Here is a 20,947-nt window from a genome sequence, read left to right on the forward strand (position 1 = left end):
TGTTTATGTAGTCTTTCACTGTGTTGTTTAAAACCACATTCATGGGGCTAGCGACCGTGTGGCCAGATATTGCCATAGTAGACGTAGTTCTGTTTGCTCTAATGATTGCGAACTTGAATTCTGGTAAGATATGGTCATGTTGACATTCTGGGGGGAAACCAAGAACAGGTGGGATATCTGGACAAATAAGTTTGGGAAATTCATCACGGCAATGGAGAGATGGATCATGTGAGTTCACGCTTTCCTCCCATCACCACATTAAGCTACATTTGTGCGAACTTTAAATTCTATCGGTTTTGTTAAGTTCTTGGAAATGCTCGAATAAATGAGTTCAGGTCGCCGTGTGAAATGGACGGGGCTTGAAAAGAGATGAGGAAAGAAATAAGGGGCAAGGCTTTCATAATTCATCAGAGGCACAATGGACGCAGCCGCCTGAGACCATGTGGGAAACACAATCCTAGTCAACACAAAGCACCCTTAGAAACCCAGGGCTGTCTCCAAGCGCAGCCCATGGAATGGCAGATATGATTGCATCGGGGTCCATTGTCTAACCCCTGTGCAAACATGCATATGAACAAATTAAGATGCATATGTAACCCACCGATACGTGGCAGACAGTTGACCTGTGTTCTATACAAAAGTTATTTTTTGCAACCATTTTAGTTGATAGTTAAAATGAGCATTGGGTTAGCAAGTAGACAGAGCCAAGCTTTAACAGAATATTTATGTCTAGTGTATTTCAATATGCTGACAATTGTGAATCATCTTATTTGGAAGTAAATTGTTTTTGGATGTTGATGATGATAATACTGAGTAACTTTTCATTGGTGTCATGTTTGACTGGTAAAATAGATAACCACTGCCTGAACTGGTGCTCACTAAAACAGCTTTTAGTCAATTAGTTACAGTATAAACCAAATATAGACTTTTGACCATCTGCATAAAGTCAGGTGCTTTTCCCGGTTTATTCATGCAAAGAACCTTTTTTAGACAGGAAGTGAATAACCAACACAACAAGCAACCACCAAACGTTTGTTCTGTTTTTATGCATGCCTTAAGGACAGGTTTGTCGGTTTAACTCATCAACCTCTAATGGAGACACCGTGTATTTGAAACACTTCAGTGTACATTTTTCTGACCTGTTCCTAATGTTTTGGCTGTGATTAGACTTTAGCAAGCACCTTGTATCCAGAGAATGAAATTTAGCGGCATCTAGAGATTGCGAATTGCAACCAACGACTCACTCCACCCCTCCCCCTCCCTTTTGAAGCACTACGGAGGCTGACACAGGACAAAGATGTCGTCACGTTTTCGCTTCTTTGCTGAAGGAGATAAAATATTTACGAAACACACTCTGTAGAGCAGTTTGTCCGTTTAGGGCCACTGTAGAAACAACATGGTGAATTCCATGTAAGGGGACCCATGGTGTATGTAGATAGAAATAGCTCATTCTAAGATAATAAAAACTTAACGCTTCATCGTGTAAGGTCTTTATACACCTCTGAAGACATAGTTTATTGTTTTTGGATGTTGAAAAAACAATAAATTGTTTTTTTGTAAAGAAATTGCATTTCTGTCAGATCCTCTAAAAAATTAGGTACCGCTTTAGATTACGGCCTGCAATGTACCGCATAACTAAATAGAATTTACAGAGTAACTAATTGTAAGAATAATGTACCTCTACAGTACATATCTGTAGGTAACGGGGAACAATATGCAAAGTTTGGGGAATAAATATTTATACTGTAAGTATTTTAAAACTAAGGGGTAACTATTTTAATATAACGTGACCTGCAGTATGCTATACAACAATCTTAGCGTGAACATACACTACATTTTTGTAATCACAATGTGCCCATAAATAAGCTACTGTGGTTATTAATTAAGTACGGGGTTTTTATTTGAGTATTATAGCAAACATGAAATAAGGGGAAAGGATGCGCAAGCAAAACAGCACGAATGAAACACGCAGACTGTCAACTGGAAATTTAACAGAGGTGTGACTTTAGGATTAATTTTTATTTGATTGATTTTAGGATTGTTGGTGACAAAGAGTTTATTTTTATTATGAGTTATTATGAGTTCGTTTGATGAGTTTTAATGTGTAAAATGTGCAAAATCAATGTTGATATTTCGAGACTATAATCAAGTATTTCAAGAGCAGTTTGATTTGCAGTACATGCATACAGTACCCTCATAAATATTTTTTCTTACCCTTTATTCCACCAACTTTACATATTGTTCTTCTTTACCTACAGATATGTACTGAAAGAGGTACTTTGTTGTTACAAGTAGTTACGCTGTAAATACCGTTTAATTATGTGGTACATTGTGGGCCGTAATCTAAAGCCTTACCAAACATTACACACTGGACCTTTAAACCATTTTGAAAGACTGTTCTGTCTGTTGTCTTGCGGTCGCAAGCTGCTGTTGTGTGTGTTTAAATGCTGTTCAGTAGTTGCGGTAGCAGGCCGGGTGTGGACTGTGTTCTTTGGCAGAGCCTCAAGCCTGTAGAACGACTGTAGTCAAGATGAAGGGTTGTTGACTTTCTTCTGGACACTTGAGAGAGAGGGACGGAGTATTTCGGGCGGAAGTCACAGGCCCGGGTTCCTCTCCTCCTCTAAGTGAGGTGGAGGTTAACCAGATGTGTTCTGTAAGGTACACATGGGAATCCTTAGATGGTTCCGAAAATATAAAAACAGGAAGTGGGTGGAAAAGAGGCGTTGTTTTGTTTATGGAGCATGCAGTTCAGTACAGCAATTCTTCTCATAGTCAAAATCACAAATCTAAACAGAGAACAGTTTGAGAATTGCTATACTTACACTGTAAACAAACGCGTTTTTACTTATTTTTTTTCCTGTACAAACATCTTAACATTTTTTAAATTAAATAAATTAACTTGAGAAGAAAAGATATTAAATGGATACTCCAGGGATAAAAATGAAAATTCTGTCCCAAACCTGTACCAATTTCTTTGTTCTGTGGGATACCATACCATAGTAAAAAAAATAAAAAATGGTACTCAAAAATGCCCCAGAAATCTCAGTTGCTAACATTTTCCCAAATATCTTTCTTTGTGTTCATCAGAATAAAGAAATTGATACAGATTTGGAATTCAAGACAGAATCTTGTTTTCTGAAAAAAATATCAAAATAGACAAATATATGCCAGTGAGGTAAGGAAAATAATACTGTATTAAGTTTAAAGAAATACGTTTTTTTTAAGCATAAACTCTCTTTTCAGAAAGCACAACTTAAATCTTTGGTCATCTTAGAATATGCTTTTTAAACGTGTCTTGATTGAAGAATGATTTGATATTTATACTGAAAAACAAGACAAAATACTATAAAATTCAGAAATTGCAGTGTCTCAGATTTTTCTCCTGAAAAAATATAGTACTCTCAGGTGTTTCTCCTAAACATTTTCAAAAGATATCTCAACAATATCTCAAAGCGTGCTCAAGTTTGTCAAACTATCAAGGTCTCCAAGGTCTGTATCTTTTTCTCTTTCTTCATCTCATCTTCGTCTCTCCTGTGTTCTGCAGCTGCTGGCAGCTTTGAAGATCTCTGCTGTCATGTCTGGGTTTAGCTTTCTCACACCCCTGCTCATATCACAACATCAACATGATATCCCACCCAACTTTGTGTTCTCCATTACCATGTCCATGAACCAGGGGCATAGCCAGAACTTTTTTTTAGAGGTGGCCAGGTAAGACCCAGTGATTTTATTAGGGTGACCAAAAAATCCTTACAATTCTTCAACCCTTACCAATTCTTCATTACACATAGTTTGCTGGTCAAAAACATACACAAAGAACATAAACTAAACAATTTATTTGCAATATTAATTTGTGCTTTCATGTGCTAACATTAATTTGCTAGCTATCATTTGCAGTAAGTTAGCATTTTTTATAGAAAATAAACATTGCAGTATACCCCAACATAAACTTTCGCGAAAATGTAATTAATGAATGAAATCCAGTTAAACAAGACTGATATTACTGACCTGATCCTTCAGCTCACGATGAACTTCCATGGTACACAGACAGTTCACAGTCACGAAGCAGGCAGCTGTTCAGCTATAGCGCTCCGATTGTTTGCGTCAGTGCGTCAGCGTATGACATCATATTAACGCGAGAGTAATGTTCTCACGTTACTTTCAGTGCATACGCTAAATGATCTGCGCAGCACTCCGTATAAACTCCGACACACACACAGTATTAAAACTGCTTCGCACAACAGAGGTGGCCAGATAGGTGGCCATCCATCATTCAGGGGTAGCCGTGGCCACCCATGCATGGCCACCATGTAGCTATGCCCCTGCCATGAACGGAAAACCCCTGTCTCCCACCAAAACCCATGAATAAAAAGACTCCACAACTTAAATGTGAAGCCAGGTTGAACCATTAACTGCGATTTCACTCATAAACAGGATTAACTACAGATGAATGCATTCAAGAATGTCAGAGAGTGTTTTTGTGCCGTACTGAAATATCACCCATGATTCCTTGTTTCTCAGTGGAAAATCCCACTATATTTCATCAGTGCCAACGACACATGAGCCAAGAGTCAGGTTTAGTTCACTGCTGTTGTGATGGCTGTACAACTCACTGAGTTGTATGACATGTGCTGAATGGAGGTCTATAAACTATTCAGGAGATCACCTCCGCTGATAAGCCTGTATGCATTTGACTGACATTATCTTGTTTGTGTCCCACACTCTTTTGACCCGTTGGACAGGGGGTGGGTGGTATACTGTATCTTTTTTCATACGTGTTGTTCTTTCATCCTTTATACATGTAACCATGCACCTTCTTCATGCTATTGAGCCATACCCAGCTTTCTCACTTCATATTTACTTCGGGTGGGTTGTCTTCTCTAGAGCTGTGAGCTACAGGCATATGATGATAGTAATGCAGAAGTGCTCGATATCACACCCGACCGGATATGATGTTTACAGTATGCCGGCACGGTCACCGCTGTCAGCTCAAGATGAAAAGCAGTCAGCTGAATCCACCACACCGCCTCTGAAGCTAATGGGATTTGCGTAACCCAGTTGGAATCCCCCTGCAACTCTCAATCACAAAAGCTGTTTCGGTGTCTTCTGCTGGTCTACAGGACAGATTATCAAAAAGCTTCGGAAGTGAAATAGTTTTGCTTGTGGAATGCCTGCATATAGTATGGTTGTGAAACTGTTTTGCACATTATTGAAAGCGACTATTTATTTTTTAAAGTCGCATACGTTTAGAATAATTACTGTAGAAGATTAGTTTTAATAAAGGCAGCAGCTATTTACACTAAGTGAAAATAGTAGTAAGTTCTGGTTTACACTAAGTGAAAATAGTAGTAAGTTCTGGTTTACACTAAGTGAAAATAGTAGTAAGTTCTGGTTTACACTAAGTGAAAATAGTAGTAAGTTCTGGTTTACACTAAGTGAAAATAGCAGCATTTCTTAGCGATATGCTATTTACACTAACCAAAAATTGCTGTAGGGCCTATTTTCTTTGGATTAAGTAGAAATAGTAGTTAGATGCTTTTTACTTATAAATAGTGGCAGATAACGTTACTATTTGCACCTCAGTATTGTTGTGCATTAAACATTATGCAATAATAACAGACAGTAAATCATTATATTTATAAAAATTATGATGGCAACTTATTGAAACTTACCTACCCCTAACCTTACCCTAAACCTAAAGTTTATGAATAAAAAATAATTTTAAGTCTTAAATCAATTTTATTGAAAACAAATGCCTTTATGATCTGTAAAGTAATAAAAAAGGTTAAAGATGGTTTTCAGTGGGACTAGAACACCGGTCTCCCAGGCCACGCTATACAGACTTTACACTTTATGCGACTTGAATTGCTATTTGACACAGCGTCAATCTTACACTTTCTCTATTTGGGGAGATAAGTTTTTTGTGAATATACGTTTTTTTGCTTATATTACTACATTGAACTTTAAAAAGATGAAGTAAAATCTGTGGCACTTTATTTTACAGTCCTGTTCTGTACATATGATGTCCTTAATATATACACTAAAAAATATGCATAAAAATGGTAATATTCCAGCTGGGGTGCCAGAAAAAAACATGTCTTCATGTTATTTTACACCCACCTTGTAAAATTTTTGTCTATTTCTGTAATTTGACATATTTACCAATTTTCTTTTTACAAATTTGGTAAATCACAGTAAATTTACCATTTTTTTACAGTGTGTTACATCCCAGATGGTTAGGGGTAGAGGAACGTAAATTCAGAAAGTAGCTAGATTTGTCGCTAGTCGCTTTTTGAAAAATAAGTCGCCAAAGGGGTCTGAAAAGTCGCTAAATCTAGCGACAAAGTCCCCAAGTTGGCAACACTGGAGCTAATACAATAAATATGGTGTACGTGTTGCGAAATGTACGTCACGTGACATCCTTACCTGCCCACTTCTCTCCAAGTATACACAGGGCACATGCATATACGACAGGGTTTAAACAAGGTATGGATACAACAATCCAAATAACAAAATGGCGATGAAGTCACACGAAAGGGGCGGGAACTGGTATGTCCGTGGACTAATGGCGGCATCTGTGAAAGCGAAAGTAGAGAGAGAAATGGAGAAAACAAACAGAGCAGCACACGGACGTAACACAGTGTACTAACCGTATATTTACTATACCAGCTCTAATCCTGACCCTAACCCATATTAAAATTCTTTCATTTACTCACCCTCATGTCATTCCAAACCTGTATGACTCTCTTTCTTCTTCAGTACACAAAAGAAGATATTTTTAAGAATGTCGGTAACCAAACAACGTTAGACACTCATTGACTTCCACTGTATGAACACAAAACCACTGAGACATTTCTCAATATATCGTTCGTGTTTCACTGAAGAAAGAGTCATATACAGGTATATGTATATATACATATACATATATGAACGACATTAGGTTGAATAAATGGCTGAATTTATATTTTTGGGTGACTATCCCTTTAATTACATGTAATTGCACGTATTGTAAAATAAAGTACAACTGAAATTCTGTTTTTCGACCTCATAGCGTAAACGAAAACATCTAAATTCGCAAAGCAGCTCTTGACACATCAGACCTACAAAAATCGAAGGCGCTTCTCGGCAACAACAGGAAATCTTCAAAATGCAGCTGGTAGAAGCAAAGAACCAACACCCCCCAGCATGCAACACTTGCACAAACGTGAGAGGAGATCCCTGGTGGCTACACCTGTGGTAGATCGACCATCTGTACACCATCAGGACCTCTAGCAAATATATCTCTTCAATAACATGATAAACATCCCCTGTAGCAGGAGCTCACTTCTAAACTGGATTTTCCATATTGATCTACCAGCCAAACATCTATGAAGGATGCTGTGGTTGCGATGAGCTGTTGTAATGTGGTGAAGGCGTTAACTACAGAAAAAGTGAAACATTGTAGTAGATACTGTAAGGGACCAGAGAATGTGTGTATGAGCTACAAATGAATCTAATCTCCGTCTCTCTCTGCTTTGTTTTGTGCAGTTTCCTGAATGTGGCTTTTATGGGATATATGACAAGATCCTCCTCTTCAAGCACGATGTCAGCAGCAATAACATCCTGCAGCTGGTGAAGGCAGTGTCCGACATCCAGGAGGGCGATCTGGTGGAGGTTGTTTTGTCCGGTGAGTCATTCAGTAGTCGATTAGCACCATATGTGACCCTGGATCACAAAACCAGTCTTAAGTAGCACGGGAACATTTTTAGTAAAAGACAAAAATACATTGTGTGGGTCAAAATTATCGATTTTTCTTTTATGCCAAAAATCATTAGGATATTAAGTAAAGATCATGTTCCATGAAGATATTTTGTACATTTCCTTCCTTAAATATATAAAAACTTTATTTTTGTGAGTGGATGGTCTGCCACAGTGCCCCTGATTAACAACTTCAAAGGCAATTTTCTCAATATTTTGATTTTTTTGCGCTCTCAGATTCCTCAGTTTTAAACGATTGTATCTCAGCCAGATATTGTCCTATTCTAACAACTCATATATCTACAGAAAGTTGACTTATCCAGCTTTCACATTATGTAAAAATCTCAATTTCGAAAAATTGACCCATAAGACTGGTTTTGTTGTCCAGGGTCACATATGTGACTATTTGCGTATAATCTATAATTCCAGACTCTTCCAACACAATCTCATGGCTATAATTATTTTATGCTTTAGCAATTGGTGGCTAGCTGTATGAATGTTTAGACAATCTGCTTTCCTCCCAGTGACTTTTATGTTTAGGGGTGGACCTTCATGCTTGCAAGCTTTTTTCTAATGATATGCATTTTGTTTTCTGTTTTGTGTTCAGTTTTATTCATATTTTGAATTGGCTTTTGTTTTAAGATCTTTAGTTTACATAATTGTACTACTTATTTGTTTATTTTTTATGTCGCTATACTGTATAAGCTTATTTATTTCATTTTATTGAAGTTTTAAGTTTTCGTTTTAATTTAGTTATGGGCTATATTTTCAGTTAATATTTTTAATGCCTCAGCTTAAACTAATTTCCGTTTATTGCTGAGGCATTTCTAATTTAGGTATATTTTAAGTTTGTAAAATAAAATGTAGACAGTTGTTGGATTTTATTTCATTTACCAGAAATGATTTAATTATTTTAATTTAAGTTTTAGTAAACTATAACTTTGATTCACATTTTACAGATTTTTATACAAAATCACCGCCTCATAAAATAACATTTTCCCATGAGATCAGGTTTGGTGTTCACAGATACAGCCGAATTCTAAATCCATTTCAAGACATCTGTCCTACAGTAATTGTTGTGGAAATATTTTGTGGAATTGCCATTGATCTGGCTTATGTAAATTTGAGCTATTAGTGATCTGTATTCTCTCTTATCTCTCTCTCCCTTTGTTTATGTTGCAGCTGCTGCCACATTTGAAGATTTTCAGATCCGCCCGCATGCGCTGAACGTGCACTCCTACCGCGCGCCGGCCTTCTGCGATCACTGTGGCGAGATGCTCTTCGGTCTGGTGCGTCAAGGGCTCAAATGCGATGGTGAGGACAGAAGTCAGCCCTCTCATCTCTGAATGTTTAATTCAAACGTTTGTTACATTTACCGTAATAGCAAAAACAAGCAACCTGGTTTCACAAAGCAAGGCCAAAATAAACAACTCCCCTCAGCACAATTTGCTTAAATAAGCAATTTATAGAAAGTCTTTATGGATTTGATTTCATTGTTATTATTCATTATTGCACAAAACATATGTTTAACAAGGCCAAATTGGATGTTATTGCAAGGAAAATAAGTTTTCAGGAATATCATAAATATGCCTTGCATTTATGACTATCGATGAATAAATCTCTCACTCTCTCTCTGAGAGAAACATGCATGTAGAGTGTGGCTTGAACAGTAGGTGGGGATATTTGACAACATGTTGGAAGTTCATATTTTACAGCAGCAAGCACTGTCAAGCTAAAAAGCCAAGTCAAGGCCCCCCAAAACCACAACAAGACATTGCGATTTCCCATATTCACATCTTACTTACGTATTAGTAACTATCTATGATTAACTGATGAAAAAACAAACCCAAAGCTGCTTGTAAGTGGATCTGGCAACACACACAAGGTTTGGGTGTAATAAGGGGACATGACATTTTTTTATTTTTTCCCCTGCGCAGGCTGTGGGCTTAATTACCACAAACGCTGTGCCTATAGTATTCCCAATAACTGCAGCGGGGTGAGGAAGCGTCGCCTGTCAACCACGTCCCTCACCAGCAGTCAATCTCTGCGCCTGTCAACCACAGAGTCCCTCAGCAGCCTAAACAGCAGTGTGACGTCTGAGGACACCAGTCTCATCCGATCACACACCCATATGGTAAACAGCATGCCAACAGTCTTACTCTCAAGTATTTATTCATGCCGTTTAACCCCGAATAACACAATATACCAGTTGTTGTGTCTTGTGTTGACTTGTGTTATATTAAAGATTTGGGTTACGCATGCTAAATTTTGGTTGGCATACCCACCTTTCTTAACAGCCAATAGCCAGTTGGCTTTAGTGCAGGATGAGTCATCAACATTTTAGGTCTGTTGAACCCCCTGGTCTGTTTAATGTTTATGGATATAATAGCGTATTAATAGACTAATAGACTCAAATGCTGATATAATGCCAAGTCACCCACAACTCATTTATTTCCATAATCTAACATGTTAAATAAAAAAAATGAGTTTACATCCATGTTGCTTTGTGTTCAGCCCCGCACTCCCAGCGATGCCAGGCGCTGTTACACCGGACGTCCCGTCCACCTGGACAAGATCCTCATGTCTAAAGTGAAGGTCCCGCACACATTTGCCGTTCATTCGTACACTCGGCCCACCGTCTGCCAGTACTGCAAGAGACTGTTGAGGGGTCTGTTCCGCCAGGGGCTCCAGTGCAAAGGTCTGATTACATTTCCTAAAAACTCTTGACTTTAGAATTTGAAACTAGGGAGTAGATTGGGTTATGAAATCATTTGCATGCATAACGGTGGTAAACAGCAAACAGTGGCCCTTAAAAATACATGCACGTGTAGTTTTTAATAAAAGAAATCAAAATGTCAAACCAAGTGCAAACCCCATAACCCAATACCAATTTAATGTTTTCGGCCATTTTTGCAAATTGCTTTTTTTAAGAACAAGTCTCAATCCAAATGAAAATAGTATGTACTGTATACTGTAATAGCACTCATACATCTGGGAGACGTCTATTTGAAGTCTGCGAGACGTATTTTTATTGTTGGCTCATCTGCAACGTGCTGTCAGATGTCATATAGACATCTAGAAGATGCTTGTAGGATGTTTATGATTTAGAATGTATGTAAAATTCGAACATGTTGAATGTGCCATTTTTATTTGTTACATGGGTTTGATTTTTTGATTTTTTGCCATGTCCTATAATAAATTTGACATTTTCATCCATACACTTGTCGCTAAAGTATCCAGTACAAATGTATCTTCACTAAAACATCAACAAACACTTTGTCATATATCTGTATTTAATAGCAAATAACACGTTTCCCAATATTGTTTTTTGTAGATTGTAAATTCAACTGCCACAAGCGATGTGCGTACAAGATCCCGAACGACTGTTTAGGCGAGACTCTTGGAGGTAATGCGAGTGCGAGAGAAACAGGGTTAAAATACTTAACACATTTGGAATATTTGCACTGCTGTGTCTCAGAATCCAAACCTGTAATTATCATATGCGCCTTGTGTTTGTCGTGACCTCTTCATCTGTTTCTCTGCCGTATCTCAGACATGTTGAGTCCGAGCACAGACGCGGAGGTGTCCATGGACTACAGTAATGATTATATAGACCCTGATAAATCCTCTCTGATGGATGACTCAGATGAAGCTTGCAGTATCCCTGGCTCTTTCTCCCCAGACAGCGGCCAGGACGGAGCCAGTGGAGACCAGAGGTTTGTTAGACAGGTTTTAATAAGATCATTGATGGCCTATTTGGACCAAGAAGAATGCTATTTTTTTGCTATTGAGCCACATCAAGATGTTAAAGGGATAGTTCACCCAAAGATAAAAATTCTCAATGCATATTTATGCCCAAAACTGTTTGTGTACCTCTATGTCTGTTACACATCTGAATCGAGAATCTTCTCATAACATCTCATATGCTGACTGTCTACTGTCTGAATGTCTCCCCAGTGCTAATATTCCTCTGATGAGAGTTGTGCAGTCCATCAGACAGACCACACGCCGCTCTAGCACGGCCATCAAAGAGGGCTGGATGGTGCACTACAGCAATAAGGATACATTGGTACAAGAACATTACTTCCTCTCTGTCCCTTCACACAGCAAAGTACTTATTTGTGTTTCACTGAGGGGTTTAAAGAAGAATATCAGCAACATTGTGCAAACATTAAGCTTTGAAAGTTCGAATATGTACAGTAAAGGAACCAGAAAAAATATTTGTATAACATGGGTGGACACACTAACCTCTTACATCATATTTAAATGCATAGGTCACCCAAAATAAAAATTCGGTCATCATTTATTTACCCTAACATAACGCGTAAACTATATATAACTCTTTCTTATGTAAAACACAAGAAGAAGATATTTTGAGAAATGTCTCAGTGGTTTTGTGTCCATACAATGGAAGTCAATGGGGGCCAATGTTGTTTGGTTATCGACATTCTTCAAAATATCTTCTTTCGTGTTCTGCAGTAGAAAGAAAGTCAGTTAGGAATGACATTGGGGTGAGTAAATGATGAACGAAATTGTAATTTTGGGTGAACTGTCCCATAAAAGCAATTGTCCTGGTCCCCCTAACCGGTGTTGAACAGCCAGTGCGAATCTTGCTGAAAGGTTTTTGAAACAAACACAAAAACAACTTCATTTTGGCTAAATCTGGCCTGAAATGACGTCACACCCGTTCTTTTTGTTTGAGGTGTATCGGGGCCTTCGCTCAACACTATCCTGGCTGACTTAAATACATCATTATTGATATTCTTTTTATGTGCTCTGCATCAGTCTGCACTCATGCCCTGTAAAATCACAAAAATCTTCAGCTTTTAAATCACAATCTATTCTGCTGTGACTGTCCCCTACACAACTACTATTAGACTGGACATTGATTTGTTGAAATCAATAGCGCTAAATGTCACCCGCAGCATTGGCTGCTTCTAGGTGTGTTTTCACGAAGAATAGAAAAATTGTCTGAGGCATTTTCTCAACATTGATCTATTGACCTGTTCTTCACCTCCTGTTAAGCTTCTGAATTTCTATGTAACGGTTTACTCCTCTTTAGCCTTCTTTCTAACGTTCATCCTCATTTTTCTCTTGTCTCGTTTCATCTTGTCTTTTCTCCAGCTTTGCTTACCCTTGGCTTTCCTATTCCTGTCTGCTGGGGTGAAGCTGACCCCCGGCTTCAGCTTCTTGTTGACCTACTCCTTGTCTGACCTTTGACCTCTCACCCCACCCTCCAACAGCGGAAGAGACACTACTGGCGACTGGACTGCAAATGCATCATCCTATTTCAGAACGATACCACCAACAAATACTACAAGGTATGATTATAGTTTTATTGCATCTATCACTGTTTATCGATAGGCCCATATTTAGTTATCATATGTCATGTCATATATCATGTACTCATTCTTTCTAATATGGATAAATATTAGGGCTTATGCGATCATTTATTATATTCTCTCAGCTCAATTCAGACCCTGCTGTTAAATTAACCTCTGCTAACCTTGACGCATTATCTTCATAATTTAGAGTCTAATTCGCTCCTCTGCCCCCACGCCTCCCGTTACAGGAGATCCCTCTCTCAGAAATCCTGCAGATCCGCTATGCGGGTGATTTCTCTCTCGTGCCTGTTGGCACGAGCCCCCACTGTTTTGAGATGGTTATGGGCAACATGATCTACTTTGTTGGCGAGGACCCCCACCCCGCCCCATCCCCATTATCAAGCGTGCCCGGTGTGCCCAACTTTGCCGCACCCAGCTCTGTCGCGCCCAATAGCGGAGTGGGGCGGGAGTTTGCCAAAGGCTGGGAGACAGCCATTCGTCAAGCCCTGATGCCAGTCATCTTCCAAGACAACCCTCCGGCATTGGGAAAAACTCCTCATCGTAAGTGTTTAGAATAATATAATATTATAGTATTTTCTCGCTGCTGTATGTGACAATTTGCAAAATTTGTAATCTTTGGATAACTTTCTACATTAGTCAGATTTCACAATTGTATCCCACAATGCAATGCGTTCGAACATTCGATTCCAGTGAATAAACATAATAATAAAATATACCTGGAATGTACCGTAAGTCGCTTATCCAAAGCGTCTGCCAGAGGCATAAATATAAAAGCAGCTTTTGCTAATTTGAATTTAAATATTATTTCGTGACGACATGTGCAACACAAAGCTGTTGTTTTATTTACACCAGTGTGAGGGTGCTTAAAGGGGTCATATGACACGGCTAAAACGAATATTATCGTTTGTTTTAGATGTAATGCAATGTGAATAAACGATTGAAGGTTTAAAAACGCTAAATTTTCCACATACCATTCATGTTTATATCTCCTCTTTGCCCCGCCTCTCTGAAAAGAACCGATTTTTTATAAAGCTCATCGCTCTGAAAAGCGAGGTGTGCTATGATTGGCCAGTTAACCAGTGCGTAGTGATTGGTGGAATACTGCAAGCGTGTGATGGAAATGTAACGCCTCTTACCATATTTGGAACATCAGGTTCCAAAGCAATTGTACTGACAGGTACGCCCACCTTACTTGCGTTTACATTTGGGCGGTCTTAGTCAAATCATACCACAAACTGACGTAGATTTGTGGGGGAGTGGTTACACGAGGCGTTTCAGGCAGGTCTGGGTGAGCATTCGCTTTTAGACAGAATGCATCTTTTGTTCTGACACTTTAATTTGTGCAATTTTAAGTGTCTAATACATGCGTGGGCAACTTATAACACACCAAAGACAAAGAAAAACACGTATTCGCGCCATATGACCCCTTCAACTTTAAAACATAACTATAGATCGTAATAAGATTTCACAAACATCCTACGAGTAGGGTTGGGTATTGTTTAAATTTTATTAATTCCGATTCCGATTCTGCTTATCGATTCCGATTCTTAGCGATTTACAGTTTTGATCGCAAAGTTGTAAAAATGAAGCTCAGTTTCACAGACACGGATTAAATTAAACCAGGACTATGCTTAAGTATTTATGTCACATAAAACAGGTCACACATTCCTTATAGTCTGAGACTGGCCTTAAGCCTTTTCTGTGAGACCGGGCCTTAGATACCATCACGGTTTTGTGTATATACACGTAGCAACCAGGTTTTGTCTAATTTATTACAATTAGAATTGCCATGCATCTACTATAATGAAACTAGGGTCAATTTATGGTTACTGTGCTTTACAACAAATACAGTTAAACTAATGTAAAAATATGGTAATTTTCATAAAAATTTTTTTTTGAGATATCAGCTGAAGTTAACACATGCACAGTTCTGAAAATGAAATCGATACGAGCAATTTAAATTTTAATTTAATATCAAGTGTACGATTCCTAACCTTTCGATTCCGATTGCAGAACTGGACTGGATTTTCGATTCCCAACCCTATTTATGGGGTCATTTTTTTGGAGGAAAGCAGGCTGAAATACCAGCTGTTAATTTTAATATTTTGTTTTGACTTACAAATTTCATTGCAGTGTATAATATTTTCAAAAAGTTCCGTGCACAAAATGAACACTGTAAAGGTTACAAACCCTACATAAATCATTCCAGTTATCTACAGAATGTGAACACAATATGGAGATGATTAAATGAGGCTAATGTAATGTGGTTCTTATTGATCTCTTCCATTTGCAGGGCAAGCGTCAGTCAGCATTTCTGTATCTAACAGCCAGATTCAAGAGAATGTGGTAAGTGGGTGAATTTGATCTTTAAAACCGGATTGCGTAACACAATGTCATAATCAGTGTTGGGTAAGTTACTCTGTAAAAGTAATTAATTACTAGTTACTAATTACACATTCGATAATGTAATTAGATTACTGTACAAGTTACTCTCTTCAAAAAGTATTTAATTACTTATTACTAATTACTTTCTATATCCTACATCAACCTTGATGAGTTAAGTGATTCAAGGATAGACATGAAACGGCTCTTTTAATTCATTCAAATAATTAATATTAAACTACATAAAGTATTATTATTAATTACAAATGTGAGAATTATACATTAAAGCATGGATTTTGAAGTTAGACTTTGAATTATGATGTAAATTCCTCTTCTGCACACACACATATTACACAAAGTATTTAGTTTAATTACATCAGAAATAACTGTAATTAAATAACAGAAAAAATAAGAGTAATCCCTTACTTTACTTTTTCAAGGGAAAAGTAATTAAATTACAGTAACTAATTACTTAGTAACTAGTTACACCCAACACTGGTCATAATAATGACAGTGATTATAATGGGTAGCATTATGATGATGATAATGTGCACCACAGGATATTGCAATGGTCTACCAGATCTTTGCTGATGAGGTTCTGGGTTCTGGACAGTTTGGTGTGGTGTATGGAGGTATGCTCATTTCAACATCGAAAATGAGATTTTCAAGCAGATCCATGATGCTATTGTGCACCAAGAAATAACAGCTACATCTAAGTATGTAAATATACTGCTGTGTATACATTTCACTTTCATTCCCTAACTCTCACAGGGAAACACAGGAAAAGTGGTCGGGATGTAGCTGTGAAGGTGATTGACAAGCTGCGATTCCCAACAAAACAGGAGAGCCAACTGAGGAACGAAGTGGCCATACTGCAGGTAACCAGTAGGGGGCGATAGGGAATCAGTGTTTTCTCCACGCTCAAACTTGTGTCCGTGTTATTGACAGAATTATAATGAACTCATACATCACAATTGAAGCTGGTGGGTGGATTGTGAGGACAGCTGATATCCGGTCATGAATGCAAATAAGCTAAGTTGTCATTAGGTTGCGTCTTCTTTATTTCCCTGTGCCCTCAGAGCCTGAGACACTTGGGTATAGTGAATCTAGAGTGCATGTTTGAGACGCCCGAGAAGGTCTTTGTTGTGATGGAGAAACTTCATGGTGACATGTTGGAGATGATCCTGTCCAGTGAGAAAGGTCGACTTCCAGAGAGACTCACCAAGTTCCTCATTACACAGGTCTGATCTGCTGTTTTTTGTGTGTGAGAATGAGTGAAACATATTGTGTGCTTCAACGGAACTTGTACAAAGAGGTTAACAAATGGGTGCTGGCGCTTTTCGGTTACCAATGTTTTTCAAAATATCTTCTTTTGTGTTCTGCGGAAGAAAGAAAGTCATACAGATTTGAAATGACAAGAGGATGACTAAATGATGGCAGAATTTTCATTTGGGCTGAACTATCCCTTCAATTGATTTTAGTTACAAAATAATTCCCAACGTTACATTTGTGTTAGTTCATAGTTTTGATAAAGAGAAGAAAATATAAATAAAGACCTTAAGTGCATGTGGGTGTATAAATATGTGTGTTTGTGAGTTTTGCTGGGGTTTTTTGGAAGCTAAAAGGTGTTTAGTATTTTAAAGGAAGTTCGTTTCTTAGAATGTAACCACATTCTGTTGCATCAATGCATCAATTTCCTCTCTTCCTTCAGATTTTAGCTGCTTTGAGGCACCTTCACTTCAAGAACATCGTACATTGTGACCTCAAACCTGAGAATGTGTTATTGGCATCAGCGGATCCTTTCCCACAGGTGATCACAAACAACCTGTTTATTTCATATTGAATAATTCACCGGGTACAAGTTAATTTGAGAATGTCAACATCCGTACAATAGTCCAATAGCAATTAAAGTAATACGTTATTTATAAGTGAATAAACAAAATAAAATAAAGCACTCTATTCACTACTTTATACAGTATGTATTTTACTGTTTATTGTTTTTTTTCTTTTGTCTCCACTCTTCTTTCGCCCACAAAACCTCCTACTTGCACTTCACTGTCACGCACGCATAGGTGAAACTTTGTGACTTTGGCTTTGCTCGCATCATCGGAGAGAAGTCTTTCCGTCGGTCTGTCGTGGGTACACCAGCTTACTTGGCCCCCGAGGTCCTCCTGAACCAGGGTTATAATCGCTCCTTGGACATGTGGTCAGTTGGTGTGATCATGTACGTTAGCCTGAGCGGAACCTTCCCCTTCAATGAAGATGAAGACATAAACGATCAGATTCATAACGCTGCCTTCATGTACCCGCCTAACCCTTGGAAACAGATCTCTCCTGAAGGTAACCCAGAAACAATGTGCTTCTGTGAAGAGTCATTTGAGATCAATATAAAGATATACAGTAAAGTCTTTAAAAGCAGTAGCATGAACGAAAGGCCTATTTCAAGAAAATAAATAGAGGTTTCATTTGTTGTACGATAAGATTTCAAATTGAGAATGTATTTCAAGTTCTAGAAAACACTGCGTGGCAGTTACTTCGCGAGGCCATTACTTTGTGATAACCGAGGAAATTTGATGCATTAAAAGCAGGCCGATTGTAGAGTAACTCCATCCGCCTTTGATTTTCTGTCTGCACATATAAATCTTTTAGTTGGGATCGATGCAAATTTTGTTTGTGTGATCTCCGTTTCTCCGTAGCTATCGACCTCATCAATAACTTGCTGCAAGTGAAGATGAGAAAACGCTACAGTGTGGACAAGAGTCTAAGCCACACCTATTTACAGGTAATGCCAAGAACACACTGTCATATTCCACAAATAGAGAACATAACACGCTTAAAACTCCAATGTCTCTCAACCTTCGGGAAATCTTGCTTGTCCTTCTAAGGAGGTTATAGTAAATTTGCTGTTTCAATTTAAATGAATTATACTGTATTTGAGATTTGCACCTTTTGCAACCATGTTACTCAAGTTGTGTCTGAATACTGTTTAAAATTCTAATTATTATTTTTATATAAGCATAAATGTTAAGCGTAGAAATCACATTTTAAAGCTGCAATCCCAAACTTCTGACTCTTTGTCGCCATCTTTGATTGAAACATAAAATTGTAGGTTACTTTACATATTACAAATGAAGTCACGAAATCGTACCCGACAGCTCAGATTTTCAATCATTTAGTACAAGATTGCCACTGCGAATTAGAGTGAGTCCTTCCTCAATAACCATTTTTTTGTTTCGTATTGTACGTTTATAACAAAATAAATCATTTTCCACACCCAACTCTTTTCCACATCACTTCCTGTCTCCAGTCCAACTTTCATTATATATGAAAAGCCCACCACTACCTTCCAACCCCCCCAAAAAGAAAATGCTACATTTCTGTTATACAAAGCATAATGATAATATAATTATATTAGGGCTGTCAAACGATTAACCGCAATTAATCGCATACAGAATAAAAGTTTGTGTTTACATAATTTATGTCTGTGTACTGTGCATATTAATGTTTAATTAATAGTTATAAACACGTACACATACATGCAAATATTTAAGAAAAATATCAAAAGGAATAGGAGTTTATGTATATTTAAATATAAATAAATAAATGTAAATATTACCTAAACATGTATACATGTTTGTGTTTATGTGTTTTAATTTATTTACACAGTACACAGACATATATTATGTAAACACAAACCTCTATTCTGGATGCGATTAATCGTTTGACAGCCCTAAATTATAGTCATTACTTATAGCATTTATTTAGCACAATATGCATTTATAATATGTGATTGACTTCATTTACATGTATAATGTCCTTTTTTATATAAAATGAAAAATACCATTTGCCGCAAATAATAATTTGAGGACAGTCTTTTTTTACATGAACCTTTATAAATAAGTCCATTATTGCTATAAAAGCCTCACATTAAAGATGGAAAATAACAAATGTGAAAAACAACCCCTGAGAGGTCGAAATCCAAGTATGGATTTGCAATAAAAGAGACTTCTGTGTGGAGGTGCAGATTACATTAAGAAGAAATAGGCACTCTAAGGGATGCTTTTTTAGACACCACAAGCAAAATGGGCCGTCATTAGTTTTGGCGCCCTCACGTCTACTCATTACCTCTCGCTCTCTTTCTTTTCCTCTGCTCTCTCTCTCTCTCTCTCTCTCTCTCTCTCTCTCTCTCAGGATTACCAGGCCTGGCTAGATCTCAGAGAGCTGGAGTCAAAGCTTGGGGAGCGTTACATAACCCACGAGAGCGATGACAGTCGCTGGCAGCAGTACGCCTGTGACCACACGCTGCCGTACCCTCCTCACCTGGTGCCTCCGCCCCCCGCATCAGATGACGAGGGTGCGGAGGATGCGGACATGCAGGGACTGACGGAACGTGTTAGCATCCTTTGAAGAAGAGGTTGAGGAGGCCGACGAGAGGGTTGACGAGCGCCTGCAACATTAGAAACTGTAAGGACGACCCCCTCTTTTTATCCGACGGCGGACTCTCTGACCTCTGACCTTTTCCAGCCAGAAGATAGACAAGATGTGTTTCTGGGATGTAGAGATTATAAGGTCGGGGAAGCTTCGTCTCGGACCCCAGCACAAGCACTCAAGCAGACACGCACACAACTAAATGTTGAGAATCTCCGGTCTGACTTTGTCTTTATATTCGAATCAATCGTATCACCTTTGATACAAAACGCTGAGAGAGTACTAATCTGTGTAGTGTCTGGATTTCCCTGTTCTTGTAATGAAACCATTTTGAGTTTCAGATTCACTCCTTATTCACTGAGAATCATTTTTTTGCAAAATTACCAGGAAAACAGTAGTAGAAACCTGGTGTTTTCCATTATCATTTCATAAGTGTGCCCTGCAGGTGTGATACTGTACGCTCACTGTCACTGAAGGACTGTGACTATGGGACAGATGTCATCCAAAAAGGACTGAGATGCAGGTTTATCACAAACTGAGTGCACAAGGACTGCCAACACTTTTCTCAGATCAGCTGCTATTGGCAATGGGTGAAAGGGCTGTGATGATCTTGGTTATTTTAACTGATGTTGGTTCTGCTGTGGGAGCTGTCCTGGGTGTGCATTCATATTCTTAACTGACCCTAGACCTGAGCACTAGGCTGCATGTCCCTGAGAATTCCATTTGCTTAAGACTTATTGCTATGAAGGACTTTTGTACATGTGTAACCTTAGAAATGTAGCTTTATGGAAGGAATGTTAGAGCGTTCCAGCTGGTTTAATAAATACAGAAATATATCCGTGATGTTGTGTTATTGTTTGCTTTCGTGGTCTTGTGTGTTTTCACCAGTGTTGGGTAAGTTACTCTGGAAAAGTAATTAATTACTAGTTACTAATTACATATTCAATAGTGTAATTAGATTACTGTTCAAATTACTCTCTCCAAAAAGTATTTAGTTACTTATTACTAATTACTTTCTATATCCTATATCAATTTTGAATAGTTTATTGATGCAAGGA

General features: G+C 38.1%; 1 protein-coding gene across 1 annotated transcript in view; it reads left to right on the forward strand.

The window, feature by feature from the left end:
- Positions 1-20,730, forward strand: part of prkd2 (protein kinase D2) — a 35,152-nt gene extending 14,422 nt beyond the window's left edge. Inside the window, exons 2-18 of the mRNA XM_057350371.1 lie at positions 7,525-7,663; positions 8,917-9,048; positions 9,672-9,868; positions 10,249-10,432; positions 11,069-11,140; positions 11,288-11,450; positions 11,692-11,803; positions 12,978-13,055; positions 13,307-13,619; positions 15,373-15,425; positions 16,021-16,093; positions 16,233-16,339; positions 16,541-16,702; positions 17,173-17,271; positions 17,534-17,801; positions 18,158-18,243; positions 19,653-20,730. Coding sequence (XP_057206354.1) covers positions 7,525-7,663; positions 8,917-9,048; positions 9,672-9,868; positions 10,249-10,432; positions 11,069-11,140; positions 11,288-11,450; positions 11,692-11,803; positions 12,978-13,055; positions 13,307-13,619; positions 15,373-15,425; positions 16,021-16,093; positions 16,233-16,339; positions 16,541-16,702; positions 17,173-17,271; positions 17,534-17,801; positions 18,158-18,243; positions 19,653-19,868 — 2,454 coding nt within the window. The 3' untranslated portion in view covers positions 19,869-20,730. The remainder of the gene's footprint in view (positions 1-7,524; positions 7,664-8,916; positions 9,049-9,671; positions 9,869-10,248; positions 10,433-11,068; positions 11,141-11,287; positions 11,451-11,691; positions 11,804-12,977; positions 13,056-13,306; positions 13,620-15,372; positions 15,426-16,020; positions 16,094-16,232; positions 16,340-16,540; positions 16,703-17,172; positions 17,272-17,533; positions 17,802-18,157; positions 18,244-19,652) is intronic.
- The last annotated feature ends 217 nt before the right edge of the window (positions 20,731-20,947 follow it).

This window comes from Triplophysa rosa, linkage group LG14, assembly GCF_024868665.1.
Source record: "Triplophysa rosa linkage group LG14, Trosa_1v2, whole genome shotgun sequence".
In the NCBI taxonomy this organism is placed as follows: domain Eukaryota; kingdom Metazoa; phylum Chordata; class Actinopteri; order Cypriniformes; family Nemacheilidae; genus Triplophysa; species Triplophysa rosa.